Genomic DNA, 21728 nt, shown 5'->3' on the forward strand with positions numbered 1-21728 from the left:
ATTAATATTACAATAAATGATTTTGCGCCAAATCGTAGAGCAATGGTTTTTAAACTTTCTTCACTCACCGCCCCCTTTTGCGAAATTTTCAAGCTCAACGCCTCCTGGGCAAATTTTCAGAAAATCTATTTAAAAAAATGAAAATCTGGATCGTTTATTTTTGATTTCAAAATTGTCGACCAAAACCCGGGAAATATAAATTTTTTTTTTCAAAACCCAGGAGTATCAATACAAAAAATCAAGAAAAAATATTTCCGTCATAATTTATCAGCAGTTTTCAATCGTATTTTATTTAGGCATTCAAAAAACTTTTCATGATTATTTCAATAAAAATTGCTCAAAAAACTTCTTTTTGTACGCATAAATAAACATTTTAACAACACTATTTGTTTTTATCTTATTTGTTTTGGCAAATGAAGTGAATAATTCCGGGAAAAATCCGGGCTTTTTTCAAGGAAATCCGGGCAACCAGGCCGGACCGGACTTTTGTTGAGTTTTTCATTGAATATCTGGGTGAACTCTGATCAAACTGAGCTGTTTGGCAACCTTATCATATACCCTTTTGGCTCCAAAGGCCTTATATTGCTTCCAACCTCCAGTAAACACTTAATTCTATGTAAAGTTTCCAGGACACTTACTTAAATTCATTAATTAGTTTAATATCAAATCATATATCTTAAATTAAGTTAAACAAAATTTTTTATTCACCATTAATTTGCATTAGTATTGAAGACTAAATTGCATTATTGGATACAAATTAAATACTGTCAAGACAGTGAAATAACGTAAAAATAGTATTACTCCTTGATATCTGAGTTTGAATCCTGCTTACAGTTATGCAGCATTCACGGGTCTTTAATCTTTCATATTTTCTTTTAAAATGCCTATCACTAAATCACAGATGACGTGTTTAAATACTGATTTTTTCGAAGGTATTTTCTGTTTGACTGATTTTATGAGAAAAAAAAATTTAAAAATTATCAAACATTGCCATCTTAAATTATTCTTGTTTAAGTAAAACCCAAAATAATCTTACCAAACAAGATCAACATGTAGAGCGTATACAAATTCAGTGACAATATAAAAAAAATCATTTAGTTACATTTAAAAATAATTGTTTGGATACTGGAACAAAAATTTGCTCTGTGCTCAGCTCTGTGAAATCATAGATGTTTTAATCTTCAGCCGAATGTCTAGTTTTGTATTTTTTATTTAATTTTTTTTTTTATTTTATTTTTATTATAGTCGTTTTTCCATCTTTATGTCGATATTGAAAAACTTATCCGGTACAACCGTGTTCGATGTTTGCTCTTGGGCTCGAATTCGCAGAGATCGGCTCAGGAGACAACAGACTTGCCAACTAAGTTATATCACAAGCCCTGCCTAGTTTTGTGACGTAATTCAATTTTTTTGCATCGAACTTACTCGTTGTTATTCCAAATCTAATCTTCCAAATATACGTTGGTTTGTGATTTGTGAAAATATGAGTGACGATTTCACCGCCCGCTTGAATTTCAACATTGAGCTCACCGCCCCCCTGGAAGCTCTCAATGCCCCCAAGGGGGCGATAGGGATCACTTTGAAAACCACTGTCGTAGAGGATCGTTGATTTTTCATGGACACATGATATTGAATGATCCATATACATTCAGACTAAGCTTGCCTGATTGCCCGGTTTTATTCGGACTTGCCCGGATATTTGACACAATATTGGCGTAAACTCCACTCTGGCCCGTTTGTCTGGATTTTGCTAAAAAAAAAGCCCGAATTTTCCCCGGATTCATAAACAGTTTTGGCTAAATCAATACAAAAACTAAAATTCAGTTATTACGATTTTTTGTTTTTGCGTTTCAAAACGAGCTTTCAGAGCAAGTTTCGTCAAATTAGTCATTAACAGTAGTTTGTAGTACTCTGAAATGCAATTATATATTTACTAACGTGTTTTGAAGGAAGAAAAATTTAAACAGTTCACGTTCATTATACACACCCATCTCTACTATAAATGAAAAATGATAATAATTTTACCATATTTTGAAAAAAAAAACAAAAACCTGAAACATCTGTTTTGTCATGTCAAATTTAAAAAATAAAAACAATTGAAATTTTTTGGTGAAATTTGCAATTAAAACGAATTTAAAGAGTTATTGATTTTTTCCTTTCTCTTCAAGGGATTTCCAAGCAGATCCACAAACCATGTTTTAATTTCGTTAATTGTTATTAAAAAAAATAAACAGAATGCTACTAATGTTTTTTTGTGAAAAATTTGATTACATTATAGTAGTTTTCAGTTTTTGTTTATTACTCACCATTACCGAAACTCGACTTTTTGAGAACGCTTACCTGTAAAATGAGAAAAATTAACTGCTTTAGTCACTATTCAAAATGTTAATATTTCATTTGGTTTTTTTTATGTTTTCATTTTTATAAAAATCTAATGATTTGTGAAAACATCCACAAAGCAGACTCTACTCCAATAATGAACTTCCTCAGAGGTGGAATTATCGACATGAGATTCTATGCCGGACCAGAACAAACAAGCTTTTCCTTTGCTTACATTGTCTTTGCTTTATTTTTTATCAGCTTTTGTTATTGAAATAACTTTTCAAAAAGGTTAAAATTGTTTGAGGAAGTTCTGCACTATTCCGACAAAATTGAAAAACAAAAATATCACATTTAATAATAAAAGTTTTCAATCATAATCATTCATCTTTCATCATAACTTCAAGAAATTTCAAAGTCTACGAAAAAAGCTATAGAAGATTTTTATATTCTTACATTTTCTCATTTAACGAACTTTCAAAGAAATTTTAAACCAAATTGTATTCACAATACTTTTCAAAGCATAAATCTTAAAATTTTGCAGATTTCAATAAATTTGTGATTGAAATTAAGATTTTTTTTTTAACTTTCTGCAGTAGTGTCGAAAATACTTGTAATGAAATCCTTTCAAATTTCTAAAAACTGTAAAATTTTACATTTTCAGATCGAGCGTCATCATCATTAAAATATTATTCCTTAATTGAATGAAGTGTTTAAAAAAAATCAGTAACAGATTTATTCTAAAATATTCATTGTATAGTTAATCAGTAAACAATGATTGATTTCATTTAAAAACGACACATTTTAAAACTCCATACAATCAAAATTTAATGTCATAGTTAAAATTTGACAAAAGATTCGAGTTCAGGGCGCTGAAATCTTCCAAATCAATCATTAGAACACAAGTTTCAAAAATGCTTTTCCCTTGAGTTATCAAATAAATTCTATAAATAATATTAAGACGTGTATCTTAAAAAAATCCCCTAAAATGTTTAAAAACTTATCTGTTAAATCTGCATATTTTGTTTCAATTTTCATAAGAATTTACTCAAAATTATTGCACAGTTTTTTTTAAAATGAAAATTAGATTAAGTTTACCAAATTTTTCAATCAAACTATTTAAGTTTTTAGAATTTTTTTTAAAGAATTGGTCTATGTTTTTCCATTCTGGATTTTTGTATTCTATAAACATGAAGCATTTGTTTTTTTCTTCTAATTAATAATTCACGTTTGAAATCGCCTTTTTTTTTCAAATTCAAACGGAACGGAATTTTTCAATCAATCCTTCAGTTGAAAAAATGTAAATTAAGATGATACTAAATTCCAATTATTATTTTTTCCTAGCAAATTATCATTGTGATTTTTTTTACTTGATCTGATATTTAATAAAAATTCAGATTTTTTTAAGTCTGTGTTTTGGAAATATTTATTTCAAATTTGAATATTTGGCTGCTTGGAAATCATATTGAATCTTATTTTTAGTTCAGAATATGGAACATCATATTGGAAAATTTATCAATGATTTTCCAAAAATATCATTTATCTGAAACATTCATGGTGATCTGTTTTGTAAATTTTGAATTATTTTATCAGTAAATTTTTTTAATTTTTTAAGTTTGTGTGATAGTTTTGAGTAAGAAAACGATGTTAGAAAATCATTTCTCGGTTTATTGTGCATTTTTGGCACTGTTATTATTTTTAGATGAATTTGAATATCGAAAACCATGAACGGATCTTTCGCATGGGCCTGGATCTTGATAATCTAGTTTTCATCACCGCATATGTTCTGTTTACCTACACGTAATCTATTTTGAATGACGTAATTAAATGGATATTTTTCACCTTTTACGGCCTTCTTCTCTTTCAGCCATCCTCAGAAAAAAATGTATTTGCTGCCATTGTCTTATGTATTTTTTATCGTTTATTAATGTTTTTGAGGAATTTAAAAACTTGGAATTGATTATAAACAAGGTTTTAAAGTTTCTTTGTAATTTTTTTCTGTGTGGGTGCATGAATTTACCACAGTTTATGTTTAAGTATGTGTTTACATGCATTTTATAGATTAATTTGTTCGGCAAATTTCAAATGCAGCGGTTCCTTTTGTAGCTTCCTTGATGTTTCTTATAATTTTTTTCTACTTACGAGTTAACTTGAGTTGAACCGAAAATTCAGCCGGCCGAATATTTGGCGCCGAATACCACCCAAAAACCGTTAAGACAAATATTCGGTAAACCAAATGGTTGAGCTTAGTATTCAGCCGAATAGGCCGAATATTTAATTTTAATATTTATTTTAAAACAAAATTGTCAATTTTTTCTTATGTTTTCGGATATTTTATCAAATATCCAGAAGAAATATTGAAAAGGCTACACAATCATATGAAACTTTCGGTAAAACATCTTAGGTCTATCTGTGTTTCTTTAAATGTAGATCGTCAAGAAGAATGCTGACAGGAACACAGAATTGCTTGATATATTCAGGCTTCCCAATGAATCAAATTAATAATTTGATTTAAGTTAAATCTGGCTGAGATGCCCAGATATTTTTTTAAACTTCGCGGGTTTAGTCCAGGGTTTTTTTTTCAGAAAAATTGCTAAATTAAATTAAAAACTTAAATGATTTTTTGAAATTCTTTAAATTTTGTGTTCAAACACGAAAATTTAAATATTTTTTGAATGAACATAATTTTTTATTTTGTCTTTAGATACAATTTTTACATTGCTGCTGAAAGCTTAATATTACAGGAAATTTTCATTCATTTTTCTTTTGTATTTTTTAAGAAAAATGTCATTTTTCTGTTCAGATTTGCTCTTTCTTATTAATGTTTCAAAAACCGACCTCGTTTCTTGGTCGTTCAAAACACAATAGAATATTAGGCCGCATTTTTGGCAATATATTCGTTTGACCGGATAGTTGAAGAGGTCAATATTCGTAATTTGGCCGTTTGTTCGAATACGTATGAAATTTTCATCAGTATAAAATATTTTCATTTATTCATTTCTTAGCATGAAACTTCCTGCAACCTAAGATTTCTGGTGAAATATATACAAAATGGCATCAAAACATAAGCGTGCATCAAAGAAAATCAAGTTTGAGTTAGAAAAATTTGGTAATAAAACAATTCAATAAATAGCTTTATGAGAGTTTTAAGAGACCCTGAATCGAGCTCATTTTAAACACACGATAATTGAAGCATTTCCTGTGTTACAATAAAACAGTTTTAAAAATTGGATGGAAAAGTCTTCATAAAACAATAATAAAACTCAAAAAAGTAAGATGGCTTGATCTGCATTAGATGGGAAGTTTCCCTTTGTTTTGAATGGTGACACGTTTGCAATAGATTATGTAGGGTTAGTTGCCGTTTTTTGGACCGTTGAAGCAATGGTTTTGAAATGATCAAGATTTTTCTCATAAATGGGCGTGAGGTTTATATTTTTCAGGAAACTTATTTAAATTTCATGATCTAATCTGCAAGTTTCAATGAAAATTTTCAACATAGGTTTCGATCTAAATTTCCTCCTTTGAATCAACTTTCCATACATCGATACAGAACTGGTTCCTTTCATTGAACCTAGATCTGAAAATTCTATAGAAAGTATGATTTGTAAAAATAAATAAAGAAATTTATCGCAAAAGGAGTCTTCGATTTAATATTGTCATAAAAAGTATAACAGCTTTTTAAGGATTAAAAACACTTGAACTTCTATTATGAATATCTCAAATACCTTTACTTTCCGTTAGCTCTATCAGCAGACAATATCTGAAACTTTTTTGTGAAACTTTTAAACTTACTTGTAGTTTATTCGCGTGAAACTGACAAAAAAAGTAACAAATGTGTAATATTGCTTCTGAATTGGGTCCCAATTAAAAATTTGCACCTTTGTTGATTTGTTGGTATTGAAACAAAGTTTCGGTGATGTCAGATCTATGAATGGAACATCAAAGTAAAAAGCCCCCTATTTTTGGACCTTTCACCAACTTTTCGGGGTTTCTATTGATTTTCGTTTATTTTAGGAAAAATAGGTAATATGATTTATACTATTCACAGTCAAAAATGGACGGGGCACACGCTGCAAAAAGATGAGAACGACATTTGCAGAGAGGCGTTCGAAAGACATCGAAGAAGAGGCTGACCCAGAAACTCGTGGCGGCGAAGCCTAGCCACCAAAAAAACGAACTATCGACAAGAGTTTTGACTGGGACCAAATGAAGACGTTGGCTCCAGATCGTCAACAGTGAAGGTCTTGTACCACGGCCCTATGCACCGGAGGATCGGCGCGGAAACATTAAGATAAGAAAATAAGAAAGTTATTTCCTTTTAAAATTTGGTTCGGACAGCATAAAAACGTGAATTTTACTTATTCCCTCTAATTTCTCAAAATCACACTAATTGAGCTGTCTAATTTACCACTGATGATTTTTGACGGTCGCCATGGAAGGCAGAGAGTGACCATATACAGATTTCAAATTTTAATATCGGAGGATTTAAAAAAAAAAACTTTTATATTTCCCATCGATTTCTTTAGCAAAATTATCTTCCTTTCCGCAAGTTCAAGGACCTTTGAAAATGTCTTAATTAATACTTTTAAGTAAACAAAACAAAAGATTACTCAACCTGAGACCGTTATCTGGATCCGAATGAAAGCGGCATCGAACTCAAAAGCTGCAATATCATCTTGAATCCTTACTCGGTTGATCAATTGATCAGCTGTTCTCGATCTCCACATCTGAACCTTACGCGAGCATCTTTATACAACCACCCACTCCACCCCATTCAGTAACACCCACACAGGACTTTTCCCTTGCTTGTAGACACCGGTTGCCATATATGGGCAATGTTTTGTTGCCTTCGTGTTATCCTCGACAACCTCAGCTCAGCTGCAGCAGAGGTTAATCGACTCCAATCGGTTGTGTTGTGGGTGGTGAATCATAGTTTCTGATATCGAATCCCCACGAACCAGCACGAAAGCTCTCGATCGATCCGGTCATCGCCGTCGTCGCCAACAATAAGTAGGAGGTGTTAAGATTTCGCCCGAGACGAGCCCCAAACGAAGACGACGTCACGCCACTCGAAACGGGCCGAGGCTCGAAAACCACGATCTCCGGTTAATCCAACAACAAGCCGGGCAGCCGTTCGACCAGATTAATACCTTCCTAGGGAGAAAAAACAACAACCAAATACACACGCTAAGATTTTGTACTCGGGGGGTGATCGGCTGGATTTGAGTTGAGTTGAGTTGTTTTAGAGAAGAAAATTACGCAAAATAAGTTACTTATATGCGAAATGGCACCGATGATTTGTCATCACTAGTCAATCGCGGCTCGGCGTGTTAAGATGTTTGTTTGATGGTTGATTCGGTGCCACTTTTGCTGCTGCTAGAGTTCGAGTGTTTATTTTTTTAAGCCTTATCGGGAGGGAGCAGTCGCGTGTGTGAATTTATAAAAAAAAAAATTACTATATAAGAGAAGCAAGTGAAAAAAAGCGCGGGAGTATACTACAATCTTCAAAGCGTGGCACGAGATTCGACTTCAATGGTCATTCCGAGTAAGGAATCTCCTAGTGGATTGCGTGTTTTATTTTCAAAACAAACGTGAATCAAATCGGGATAAAAAAGGGTGGGTTATTGAACCCACTCCAGGCAAAGCTGAGGGAAACGAAACGAAAACTAAATTAGTTCTAATCAACGAAAACGAAACAAACAAACAAAAAACAACCAAAAATGCTCAAAGGATTTGCCAAATTCAACGGCTATACGGTGGCCGTTGCCTGTATTAACTATACCCTGACGATAATCATCGATGGAAATGTTCAGGGAGGAATTGTCAAGAGTATAACGTGTAGGTATTCAAAATGATTTTTTGGTTGGAATATTAAAAAAAAATGTAACTGATTCAAACTATTTAAGTTGTATTTATATTGGAAAGCTAAGCAATAATTTTTTAGTAAAGAGATAAGATTTCAGAATTAAAAATACAAGATTCAGAATTCAGGATTCAGGATTTGAAAATCTAAAATAAAAAATCTGAATTCAGAATTCTGAATTCAGAATTCTGAATTCAGAATTCAGAATTCAGAATTTAGAATTCAGAATTCAGAATTCAGAATTCAGAATTCAGAATTCAGAATTCAGAATTCAGAATTCAGAATTCAGAATTCAGAATTCAGAATTCAGAATTCAGAATTCAGAATTCAGAATTCAGAATTCAGAATTCAGAATTCAGAATTCAGAATTCAGAATTCAGAATTCAGAATTCAGAATTCAGAATTCAGAATTCAGAATTCAGAATTCAGAATTCAAAATTCAGAATTCAGAATTCAGAATTCAGAATTCAGAATTCAGAATTCAGAATTCAGAATTCAGAATTCAGAATTCAGAATTTAGAATTTAGAATTCAGAATTCTGAATTCAGGACGGACTTTTTTAAAATTTTATATCAAATAGGTATCTCGGCAAAACCCGGATAAAACCTGACAACCTGGAAACCTTAATCTACATGGAGTTCAAACTTTCTCGCCAGCTCAAATCAAGGATGTCACATGAGTTTCTTCATCTTCCAGTTCACTCATCCTGATGACTCATCATCTGTTCAAGACCATTGATCCATCTCGATTCGAAACAGGTAACGAGGGCCTTCTACGTGCTCGATCCACCTTCTGGACATTTCTCTCATTGACTCATTGAAGTCCTACCAAAGCGCAAAGCACATCGGTGCTTTTTCCGTTCCGCAAACTAGTCATTCGGAGGATCGATTGGGAAAATTCCTTCCCCGGTATCGAGGGACAATTAATTTAGGTGAACTTGTCATCTGATTGTTGCTTTCGTGGAAGCAACCAGGTTCTGTCTAAAAAGAAGGGGTTGACACATTTTTAACATTTTTAACATATCTTCAAGATGGAGACAATCGCTGTTATCAATCAACTGGATAAGAGGCACCCATTAACACTTTACTGGAAATTGATCGAGCGATATTATTTAGTGCTTTCAATGTGTGTCAAAGTATATGATTAGCAGCAACGAACGATTAGCAGTAGCTTGCTAGAAATGGAGCACTTTCAATTGACGATAATATCTGCGATTTACTCCAGTACGCATGACTGAGTGTTGGTTGAAGTGTTGATCGAAAGGAATCTAGCATGTTTTTTTTTTCAATCAAATAGGCTCTAATGAAAGTTTTTTTTTTTGTTTTTATCTTAATTTCAGGGCTCGATAAATTCGTAAATACCAAAAAGGAGATAGATACCGTACCATACACCGGACTGTTTGTGGCCAGTGTGTTGCTTTTTATGGGAATATTTTTGGTAAGTATTGAAACTGAGCTCATTAAGTAAATAGAGTTCTGAATGAATGGATCCCAAAAATTAGGTAACTTGAATTTCTTTAGTCAATTTTAAAGCTGACGTAGTAAGAAAGATGGACATCCATAGAAATGCATTTATATAATGCATACCTATGATTTTATTTTAAGCTTGATAAAATCAGCTAAATGGTATGTGAAAAAAATACCCTCGAACAAAAATCGAACTCGAGTCTACTGATTACCTCTCCGACATCTAACCAAAAGGCCAAATCAACAGACGAAACAAGTTAAGCAGTAGCTCTATTTTTCAGTTAACTTCATCGAGTTGAATTCGCTGTTAGATTCCCCGGCAGAAACCGCTCATTATGCCTTCATTAATAGTGCTCTGTTTGCCTCTAGTGAACAAATTAAAATAAAAAAGTGTTTTAAAATTGATTATAGTGAAAAATCAAAAATTGTATGATGTTGAAAATTCAGAAACAATGTGTAGATCATGTTGCAGTGTGTACATTTCAGATAACGATGATTTAAAGGTCATAAAAGCTTATTTGGTGATGCTCAAAAATTATAATATTTTCGTCACTTGGAACCTAGCTGGTTAATATTTAATATTTCTGAAAATATGAAAAAGATATCTCTTTTTTGGTGAAAAATTAATACTATAGGTAGTACGAAACAAGTCCTTATGAAAATTTGTTTAAGAAAATACGTACTTATGTAGAAAAAAGGAGTGCTTATTTTTCCCTGGGTGCTCGTTATGCCCTTATCTCCCCTACTTAAATTTGGAAATCATTTGACACAATTATTTGCTGTGGAATATTTCTATGAAGTCACAACCAAGGTTGCCGAGATCATTTGCTCAGAACTTTGAGCAGATTTTCACCACAGAACCACACGCCGCGCCATACGTCTTTTTAAGACTATACATTTAATGTCATGATTTTTCAAAGAATTGATAAAAAAATTGCATCACTGAGAACCATCACAGAAGTTTTGGGTAAAATCACAAAAATTCATATGTTTATTTTGGTACAACACAGCTTTTTTTTGGCATCCTTGGTCACAACTTGTGATGTATCGCAAAGATCAATTCTTGATACCCATCTTTTACATGAATGAAGCTGAAACGTAGCGTTTGAAAAAAAAACCGTTAAAACTATAATTACAAAACAAATTTCCATAAGTAGATTTGGATCGACTAGTTATCCCTTATACTGGTTGGAATTCGACTTTATTTGACAAAAAGGCATACAGTCATACATTTATGCATTTCAAGTTGTTTTTTGGTAGGGGTGGCCGACCCTTTCGAAGCCTTGTTAAAATAATGTAGTTTTTTGTGTAGTTTTATATCCCAGAAAGGTTTGCCTATTTTTTTAAGGCCTTACTTCTGTTTTATCCCAACTCTAATCTAATTCCGATAAAATATTGGTCATAACTTTTTTCGAGATTACCAAATATTTGGCCGAATATTCTGTCAAGTTTCGAATAAAAAAATTCGTCTACTCTACCAACTAAATGTTCCTTATGTTTTTGAGTAGAATCCTGATGAATTTTTTTTTCAAGTACTTATTAACTGATTCATACCCTTTTTTCCGAAGCATGTTTTTTCGATTTTTTTCCTTCGACTTTAAATTACTTTGGGAAAAGTACTTGTAGCTAAATTTTGTCTGAAAATGTGTATATGCGTCGCATAACGAATTTTCCATAACTATATACTTCGAAGGAATTGGGAGTAGAAACAAGGCAGTTTTAGCGGAAAAGACGCCTTGGGTTGCCTGAATTTTTTCAGCGAATATACGGGCCGGGCAATTCCAGTTAATAATTTATAATAACCTGGCAAAACAGGAGCATTTGTTTTAAAATCTACGATCAAAAATCTAGCAGGATCCAGGCAAATTTTGTCAAAACTCAGAAATTACTCAACAAAAATCAAGAAAATTAATAAGAAAAAATGATTTCATCATAATGGCATGACAGATTTTGATAGGCTTTCGAAAAACCATTAATGATTATTTTTATGAAATATGCCAAAAAAATCGTTTTGGAGGCATAAGTTGGTATTGTTAACGGTATTTTTTAATTTCTGTTTTGTTTTATCTGTCAAAAAAATCCGGGCATTTTTCACTGAAATCCAGGCAACCGGGAAGGGCTTGACTGTTCACAAATTATGTGTCAATTATCTAGGCAAACCCGGTTAAAAACCTGCAATCTGGCAACCATATGTAAGGTTGTCGAAAAAAAATTATGTATTTTGGCGAAAAAAAATTCTAAATTTCTGTGATTCTTCCCAGAAATATTGTGATGGGTTCTGTGACGCTATTTCATTGAAAAATCAAGAAAAATTGAGTATTTTTTACATTTTTGTTCAGCAAAGCCATATATATTTGCTTATCTTACCATATTTTTCCAATCTTAACTTAAAATTTTTAAATTTTTATTTCCATAAAAAATTTAAATTATGAAACACGCACGAAATTCATAAAGTCTGTGAAATCTGTAAATATTCCCAAAATTCTTTGATTCTCAGATTCTGTGATGAAAATTCGCTTAAAATTCTTTAATTCAGTGGAATTATAGATTTTTCTGTGATTTCGGCAACCTTGACCTCATGCTTGCCGTCATTTGATCGCTCGCGATATGCATCTGTGTCGATATGTTTAATTTTTATAGGACCAATATGTGTGGTAAAAGTAAGATTTTTTGTCTCCTAGAACTGAAAGAGGCTTTTAATTTTTTTTGCGCCGTTTTTTTTTTTTATATTCCAATACTTTACAATACTTTACAAACAATCTAAAGCATAAAGTTAAGGGATTATAAGAATAGATTGAAATATTTGAACTGAAGGTAATCAATATGCACGAGATTGAGCATAGCTTAAGCATTCTATACTTTTTTTTCGCGCGAATTCACACGATCGCCAATTCAGGATCGTTTTTTTTGAAAAATCACACAAGCAGCTTTCAAAGCGTATCTATGGATAAAATGAGGTGGACAGATTTTTTCAGCACGAATCCGAACCGGACTAATCCGAGTAATTTAATATAAAAAAAACCTGATAAAATCTGGGCATTTGATTTCAAAATTGACGACTTTAAATTCGGATAATATTTAGGCAAATTATGTAAAAATCCAGAAACAACAGAAAAAAATTCAAGAAAAAAATTTAAAAAAATCATCTAAATTCTATTGAAGGCTTCTTAAAAACCTTACAGGAATATTTTTATAAAAATTGCTCAAAAAATTTCGTTCTATAGGCGTTCACGAAAAAAATTACAACATAGTTTCGGGAAAAAATCGGTCATTTTCAAATAAAATCCAGGCAACCAGGCCAAGCCGGACTGTTCCTTAATTTTTTATTTAATATTCGGACAAATCCAAATGAAACCTGGCAATCCTAGGATAATAAAAATGATCTTTTTGTAATAAACTCCAAAACTATTCAAAGAGGAATTTGAGTTTGAATTTTATCTAGTTGATAATGAGAATAAATCCTGCGAACCAGAAAAAAACCCGGGAAGGTTTCAGCCATGTCTAGGTCAACCATTGTTCATCAGCTATTAAATATTGATTTTACCAAAAACTTAGCAAACTAAAAATTTCCACACGCCAAATCACCGAAACTAGAAGTGAAAGACGAAATCTTGGAAATGTTTTGAATTCAGGTAGCCAAAATGTTACAAAATTGCTCATTCCTGCCCTAGATGATTTACTGAAACCTTTAGTTTTTGGTGATTGTGTAGATTTTTCAACATTACTTTCGGATATTTGATTCATTATCCAACATCAATTGAAAAAAAAAAATATTCGACTGAGCTTTTGAGTAACTTTTTGGTCCTTTTTTCAGAGATACCTAATCCATATTCAAAATAAATTTAAAGAATGTTACGAAAGTTTTGACAAACAACTGGTTTTTCGTGTTTCTCCCGAAAAAATGTTTAAAAATTCCATACAAAAGTTCCATTCTCTTGGTTTGATCTGGCCCAAATTTTAAATGGGTTATTAGTCTAGGCCTAGGATGAATTTCAGCATGCAGCAAATTATATTTCATAAATTATTGTTTTCTCATAGACCTTTGGGCAACTCTTCTGTCCAGCGATAAAAACAAACAAAAAACGGTGGTCAAATCGTGCGCAAAATGGTGGAACCGCCAAAGGTTGAAATTTTGAAGAAATCGTAAAAAGCACCTGGCAAATCTCCAGTTTGAAAGAAATTCGTTCTAAAGCAATGTTCGGAAAATCGCTCAAGAAAAGCAATCAGGATTTATTTCAAGCTGGAGAACGTATACCTCCGAGTGCTGTGATACGCACATGGTGATGGTTTCCATTGAATATTTGTCGAACATCATCACGAACATCTACACAAGAAAATATACCATGCCCCGTCGAGGGCTACCGTTGCTATTTGTCACGTGGCTTTTAAAAGGTGATCGACATACTTGATGATATAATTCGAACATCGCTCCCAGAATCATTCACGAACGTCTATCCACACATCATTGTGTATAATGTTCGTTATTGATAGACGATCATGAATGTATCAGATGGAAAAATTGAAGAAATACCAGGACCAAATGTATAAAAAAGTTTTAACACATGCTGGACAGTTCATTGCGGTTAACTAGTAATGATTTGTCCTTCTATGCAAAGGGAAAATTAAAAAATCAACTGATAGCCTCCACAAACCACTCAAATCTGATACATATCAGTTGTGTCCTAGAAGGTAGAAAATCATCAAGGAAGGCTATCATCATCGAGACGTTCATAGCTGATAGTCTGCGTCCTTCTTTACCGCATCATGTTTTACAAGAGTGTTTCAAGTTTCAAATACAGGAGCGTCGTTGTCATGCATGATTGTTTTTATGGTTTGAACGGAGAAGAAAAACTGCTTCGATTATTTAGCTCAGAATGCAGTAAAGCATGGCTCAGTGAAAATAATTGATTTTCGGAACATTGTTCTAAAGTGTTGCCTAGAATCTTCAGCGAAGAGCGAAAAAAAATATTTAAAAAAAAATTATCTAGTCCTACGAAATTTGACTGTAAATTTGTGGAAGGTGAAATTCGGTAAGTGGCCTATAATGATTGATACAATTTTATGCTAAATACCTGAATACCAAAGTCAACGATGTGGTTCCCTTGCAGAAGGAAAATAAACTCCTAAACTTATTCAAAACTTTGATTTAAAATTAAATGTTGAGCAATATTTAAAGATAATCAGCAGGAAATAGAGAACGTCCCCAAAAATAGTTTTAATGTGGAAAGAAGTTTCAGTTATCAAAACAAATAAAAATTAAAATTAAGTTTTCTGGTTCGGAAGACTTTATTTTAAAACCTGATCGATTGACAGTTCTTAAAAGGTTAGCTCCTTACATTTTTATAAAAAAGCCCTCTCCAAAATTGAAGTTTCGTATTGATGGAAATTGATTCTGCCAATTTAAAAGATTGGATGGATTGTCTTGGAAAAAAAATAATGGACTAATATTTCGGATAAAAATTCAAACAAAAATATGCTGATCATAACTTTTCTAATCAGCATATTTTTTTTATACGATATTTTAGCCCATTTGTATTTTTTTTCAAGAACAAACCTTTAAAAATTCAATCTTTGGAATTGGCAACACCTTCTCAACGTGTTCCTTATTTTGATCATTTTTTGATTCAAAGTCAAAGCATTCTTCGATTGAAATGTTCGATTTTCGAGCAGATGACTTGCCTCGCTGAACATTTGACAACCAACAAACCTATTGTTAATTTGTTCCAGAAAAACACAGTAAAACTTTTTTTGAAAAATGTATCACATTATAAAAAAAAATCGATTTAAGTCTTTTTAACACCTGTATGTCATTTACGACTTAAATGGTAAATGAAAAAAAAAATCACCTTTACCAAGAATCAAACTGGAAACCAAAAGGCCAAATCATCAGATGAAACCAGTCAAGCTGAAGCTTTATAAATCAGTTAATATCATCGAGATGAATTTGCTGCTAGATTTTCGGCAGAAAATGCTCATAGGCCCCGATTGATGGTGCTTAAACTGCCCCAGGGAGGATTCTTATTATGCCCCCATAGTGACTTAATTTCAGTTTTTGGCAAAAAAAAGTTCAAAAAACATTTTTAAACATTTTAATTTACTTTTTCAAGTTTAAGCCCGCTAGAAAAAAGGACATTTTTATTGTATTCACACGAAACAAAGTAGTTCACATATTAAAGCTTTTTTCTATGGTAAAATTAGCGTCCTTTTTTAGGTGGCCATTATGCCTTTATCTTCCCTATCTAGTCAAAAAAAATCAAATAAGGCTATGATCATTTAGTATCCGGGCAGTTACAAACGTGTGTATTTTTAAAACTATTCATTTGATCGAAAAACTTTCTATGGAGGAAATGAAGGTGTTAATATGAAATTTAAACTAAAAATATAAAAAAAATATATTAATCAATGATTTCAAGAAATACTCTAACTTTTTCATAAAATCTCTTTTTAATATTTGCACACTTTTTTCAGTCATGTAATGATTTATTTTTTTACCACAGAACCGAAACCTTTACAAAATAATGATATTTTACACAAACTCACCTGGAAAAAGCAATTGAAATCTTGCTGGAACCTTTTCATGAGTTGGTATCTCGAAGAATTTGATCTCTTAAATCCGGTTTTAACATAATTTTTTTTGTCCATCAGAACACATCTGTCATATTGCGTAAAAACCGGATGTACAGATTGCGATCATTGGAACTGATCATTATTACTAATTTACTTTGTGTCTACTAGTCAGGCAACACTTTTTGCCTGCCGGAAATGGATTTTTTGCATTATGTAGGGAGTCTGCATCAGTTATCCCAAATAACCATAAACTTTTTATCATATTTAAGATCAAGGGTTGCACTCCGATGATCGATTTGAACTTCGTGTGGATCCTAGAGTGGCTCCTTATACTTCTTAACCATTTGGTCCGAAAAAAAATAAGAAAAAATCAACAGTTCATGAGCTTTCGAGTCAACAATGAAAAATTTTCGAGGCACAAAATGCGTAAAAGGAGCAAATTTGTGCAAAAATTTTTTTACCATGTCGTTTTGCATCGTAAATATCTCAAACACACGTTAACTTAAAAATCTATCAAAAATAGGCAAGATAGTCCTTTTCATAACCAACACAACGCTACTACAATTTTGCATATCCGAGCTCTATTAACGCAGCTATTATCAAAATAAAGTGCCCGGATACTAAATGATCATAGCCTTAATCGAGTCCAGCCTGTACATGAAATCGCATTTAACGATTCATTTCGATTCAGTTTCCACACGGAAAATAGTTTTTTTAGTTTTCGTTTATAAACAGAAATGAGTCCAAAATTCTGGCATCAATGCACATCAATGCAAATATATTTGCACTTCAGAATTAAATTCTAAAATTTACGTTTTTGGATCCATTCATCGTAAACAATTTTTTTACAAAAACCTGTGTATAATCTTAACTCATTTTTTTTCTTCTTCTTAACAGGAGTGCAAAGTACTGATGCTCCCTTTCCCAGGGGCCTACGGTTGGCTGTGGTACGTGTTCACCGATGGAACATTCATGTTTTCCAGCTTGTGGCTGCTTCTGTTCACCGCCTATGCTGGAGTCAGTTTCATAATGCTCATGATGATCGACTGTCTGCCGTGTTGTCCTTCGAGGTGGACCAAGAAGAAGGAACTTAAGAAGCTGAAAGAAGGCCAACTTCCGCAACATACGCATCAGGTGGACAGTGGCTCAGGTCGAGGTCGCTGCTGGCAGTTCTGGTGCTGTCTGCCTCGATGTTTTGGCCAAAAGCAGCAGCTCGTGAAAGATACCCAGTCTCATTGCTCCTGCGATACGCTCAACATCAGGATGGCCGGCCCAACGGATAGGCACTATCATCGAGTGGTTTTCCTGTAGGCGTGAATCCGAGGAGCGTTGAGTCAATCATTTCGAAGCGGGGGTGGGAGATTCCCCGCCCTCGCTTCTTTCGATCGAGCGCAATGACGTCTTAGGAACGGATATCTCTAGCTGATTTACCAAAGAGCATGATGCACGTGGCGACCGTCACACGATTGTGCTGAACCACAAGCACATTTCGATGATGATTTCAGAGTCGCACGTAAAAATTACATTCGAATCGGGACTTATTATTCTTTTACTTATTCGATGAATAATGCAGATATGTATATGATCCCACCTCCGCAGCTTGGAAGGTTGAAGCCTGATCGCGGTGCCTTTTTTTTCTTTCGAGCGGAGTCCTGAAATCCTCCATTCCATCCCACTCCGGGCTGCCTTAGTTTTAAGTAGGGTTGAAGTAATCAACAAATCGCGATGCCAATCTAAGTAGGAAAAAAATAAACAAAAAAGCACCGTACTTATCTCATACTCAGCGCTCGTGCCTCTCCTTGAGATGCAAATCAAGAGTCGTCATCTGTTTTAATGATGGCAACTTCTGCACCCAGGAGTGAAACATTTTTACTCAAATTCATACACACAGGTGAGGTAAGAAATCAGATTTCAACAAAGGTGCTTCCAAAGTAAACTCACAAGCAATCTTCACCTGTGAATCACCCCTCAACTTCGCCATCGATAGGATAAGGATTATGTATTATTTAATATGTTGTCTATTTATATCGACCAGCCAGAACCAGAGAAAAACCATAGAGATTTATTTAATATGAAAATAAACATAGTTTATTAGAACGATATAGTCCAGCGTTTGCGTAGTTTATTCCAAATAGAATATTGAGAACGAAAACCCTGCCCTATTCCTAAATCCCAATAGTCGGGAGAAGTCTATACCGCAAAATACGTCAATTAAGATTTATCATGCGCGGCAATCCCCTACCAGACTCAGTTGCAAACAACTGCCTTGCAGCCAGGAGGATGATTTTTAAATAGCGTATAGGTACCTACTTTTGCGCATTTGTCACGGGCCTCTAATGAATTTGTTCAAACAACAAGTTGCTATTCGAGTTATCCGTTCGGAAGGGTTTTTGATTATATTATTTTTGCTCTGGCTTGAGCACCTTGTAAGATATCTAGTAGGTAGTTGTTTTTGAGAAGAACACAGAGATAATAACAACAACATCAGTTGATGGGTTTGCCCCCCGTCGTCGTCGTCGTCAAACAAATCGTTTAACCTGTTTGGAAATTACACGTGTCGTACCGGCAGACCGGTGAATAAGGTGAGTCAATGTTCGATCGGTTTTCGAATTCAAATGGTGTGTTCAATATCGAGAAACTGATCGGTGCATTTTGTTTCACGCTTTGAATTGAAATATTTGCAAATATTAAAAAAAAATCAACTTTCCGTCTGGGTCAAAACTGATTTAAATTAATTATTTGATTTTGGAATTCTTCACATGTGTGCTAGCTGTCCATGAAGGAAGAATTTTTGAAGAATTTACCACTTAATCCATAGGGTAAAATTTACAAACTTTGAAAAACTTTCAATAAAAAACAAAGTTAAATAAAAAAAAAATAAAAATTAACTGGCAACAATGTAATTTTTTAAAAAGAATTACTGTCTTGAAGGATTATTCTCTACGTTTGAAATACAGTTCTCGCTCGCTAATCTAGCAATTGTGGGACCAAGGGGTGCATCCGATTATCGAAAACGTCCGATTATAAAAGGTGGGCTTATACATATATCAATGATTGAGATTTGAAGACGCATTACAGGCGAAGAAAGTTCGATAGACGCGTTTCAGGCGCAGTTAGCCGATTACAGAGCTTAGTAGCAAATAATGTGGCAGATTTCCGGAGAAAACTTCCGATCCGATTAAAGAGCATCTCGAATCATCTATAAACCTTCTAAAACATCCGATTACCAAACTTGTCCAATTAAAAAGCGTCTGATTAACGAGCGAGTACTGTAGTATATTTTCATTGTCATTTTTGTTGTTTTTTTATGCGGTTATAAAGAAAAACAAGGGTCAAACACAGTGAGCGCAAAGCGAACTGCAAAGCGGAATGTTCATTCACCGGATGAATTTCGCTAGTTTGATTTTGAAGGCCGCCCACAGTTCATGCGAATTGCGAAGAAAAAATCTTCAGTGTTTTGCAAGAATTGATCACACGTGAAAAAATCGTTGCAAGTTAGTTTGCAGAATCAAAAATCTGAGTGGGGGATATGTACTCTGCAAAAATAACCCGCTTTAAAAACTCGTTTATTTCGGGGAACTGCGTAGAAAAGATCGAGTTCCAGGCCGGTGTAAACAATTAAGATCGCAGGGGGTATCAAGATTATTTTTAAGAAAATTAATGCACGGTGGTAGGACCTTGGGGAGGCTTGAAAAATAGATTTTTGACACAATTTCAAAACTTAAGATTCCGCCTAACTTCAAAATGCTCTACATGGGTGAAAATCTTATGGAACACCCACAATATGGGTATAGGTAGAAACTACTTAATTATAGAAGTCAAATTTCGCTGTCTGACTCCAGGATATCTAGATTCTTTAGGTTTACTAAATACTCCGTTGCTTGCATATGTATAAGTAGGCCAACCAAAAAAAAGTTATAGTAATTCCACAGAAATGTATGGAAAAGTTTTCTAATAATAGTTTTTTACAAAAACTGCTGATTTTTAAAATAGAAAAATGTTCACTTAAGTATTTACAATGCATTAAGCTCTCATGCAAATGGAAAGCATATTCTTTACGTTTATTTTTAATTGAGTTAAAACTACTGTTTTTTTTTTAATTTTGTTGGATCTAAAATAAAGTAACATTCTCAACAACTTGTAACAAGTAATTTTTTTTTAAGCATATTTTGAAAAATGCTTACAAAAATTCGAATATTTTGCTGAAAACCTACTAATTTTCCAAAGAAAAATTGTCTCGTAGTCAAAAAATTAAATGCATTTGAGCATAAATTTTACAAATTGTTACACAAGTTATTTCAAAGAAAACAACTGATTACTTATTTGAACAATAAGACCCCTCAATTTTTCCTAAATTATAATTTGTTACAAATCCCATGCATATCGTTCGAAATTTCATCACTACTTTTGACCCTGTGTTAACACGGCTCTGTAGATTGAGGTTAAGCACAAGGTTATACCTTTTGATCTACCTATCTTGGTCTGAATCAGGGAGTTTATATGAGGGTGGAACAACTTTGACACAAAGTAGGCGCGGTGAAGAAGTGGGCACCGAAGCCGAAATTTTGACAGGCTATTACGTTGTTTACGTTTCGTTTCGAAGAATTTCAATAAAAGGTAATGCTAAGACAGTCGTGCTTTGGTAGTGGTGTGACGTCACTAAAATCAACTTGATTCAAACTATCAGAGCACTAAATAATTGGTTTTGCAATCCGTCGTTTTGTCGATTTTTTATCAATTTGATTGTATTTCAGCAAGTTTAATGCTCATTCAGTAAATGATTCGTTTGTTCAGTGACAGATATAACCCACATCGACATATCTAAACTGCAAGTATTATTTAAATAATTATTTTCATCTACTAATTTTTCCGTTGTTTGCTCACAGAATACTGACGGAATTCGATAATTTGTTCGATGAAAACAAACACGACGAAAACATTTTATCTGAAGAAGAACCTTTTGAGGACGAAGGTGAAAACTTCACACAAAACATCAATTTTTACTCTAGAAATGCTATTACAGGCTTAAGCCAGTGGATTAAGAACAGGCCCACAAAACGATTGATAAAGGAATGGTTGACAATCCGGAGTACTTCTTCAAAGAAACTAGAATGGCAGAACCGGATACATTTTGCCTTATATTGGCAGCATATCTTTTGATGTTCAGTTAAAAGACCAATTTGGCTACATCTACGGCTAGTGTATCATATCGTTCAAACTAATGTACGCACTCATCATGCTTATGTGGAATTCGACGGAAAATTACGTGAGCATTACTGCCAAGACTAGCATTCTCGGATACAGCATCTTGCTAATCATATGGCTGTCGATCTTAGGAGTATTTTTCTCGCTCAATACACCATTTGGAAACGGCCTTTCCGCGTGTGCCATGACTATGAGACGTAGCCGCATTTTCTGTTTCATGACCGAGGGTCCCCATCAAGGCTACCAGATCGCATACTCTTGTGCCCTAGTCTACATTATTTTTACGCTACGGAGGTTGTTTCAAACTG

The 21728-nt window shown here is 33.5% G+C and overlaps 2 protein-coding genes across 7 annotated transcripts in view; one reads left to right on the top strand and one right to left on the bottom strand.

Moving 5' to 3' along the window:
• LOC129749673 (protein sax-3-like) overlaps window positions 1–21728 on the bottom strand; it is an 839575-nt gene that overhangs the window by 219782 nt on the left and 598065 nt on the right. The gene's annotated exons all lie outside the window — the stretch shown is intronic.
• LOC129749674 (uncharacterized) lies at window positions 7611–18318 on the top strand. Its single transcript, XM_055744716.1, has 3 exons — window positions 7611–8157; window positions 9522–9619; window positions 17113–18318. The coding sequence occupies exons 1-3, from the start codon at window positions 8040–8042 to the stop codon at window positions 17524–17526; spliced, it is 630 nt and encodes a 209-aa protein (XP_055600691.1). The 5' UTR covers window positions 7611–8039; the 3' UTR covers window positions 17527–18318.

This window comes from Uranotaenia lowii, chromosome 2 (genome assembly GCF_029784155.1).
Source record: "Uranotaenia lowii strain MFRU-FL chromosome 2, ASM2978415v1, whole genome shotgun sequence".
Lineage (NCBI taxonomy): Eukaryota > Metazoa > Arthropoda > Insecta > Diptera > Culicidae > Uranotaenia > Uranotaenia lowii.

Bases quoted from the DNA above. Each gene is read 5' to 3' on its own strand.
- LOC129749674 (XM_055744716.1), top strand. From the start codon at position 8,040: ATGCTCAAAGGATTTGCCAAATTCAACGGCTATACGGTGGCCGTTGCC. The intron at 8,158-9,521 runs GTAGGTATTCAA...TCTTAATTTCAG, and splicing joins AATTGTCAAGAGTATAACGT to GGCTCGATAAATTCGTAAAT. The intron at 9,620-17,112 runs GTAAGTATTGAA...TCTTCTTAACAG, and splicing joins TTTTTATGGGAATATTTTTG to GAGTGCAAAGTACTGATGCT.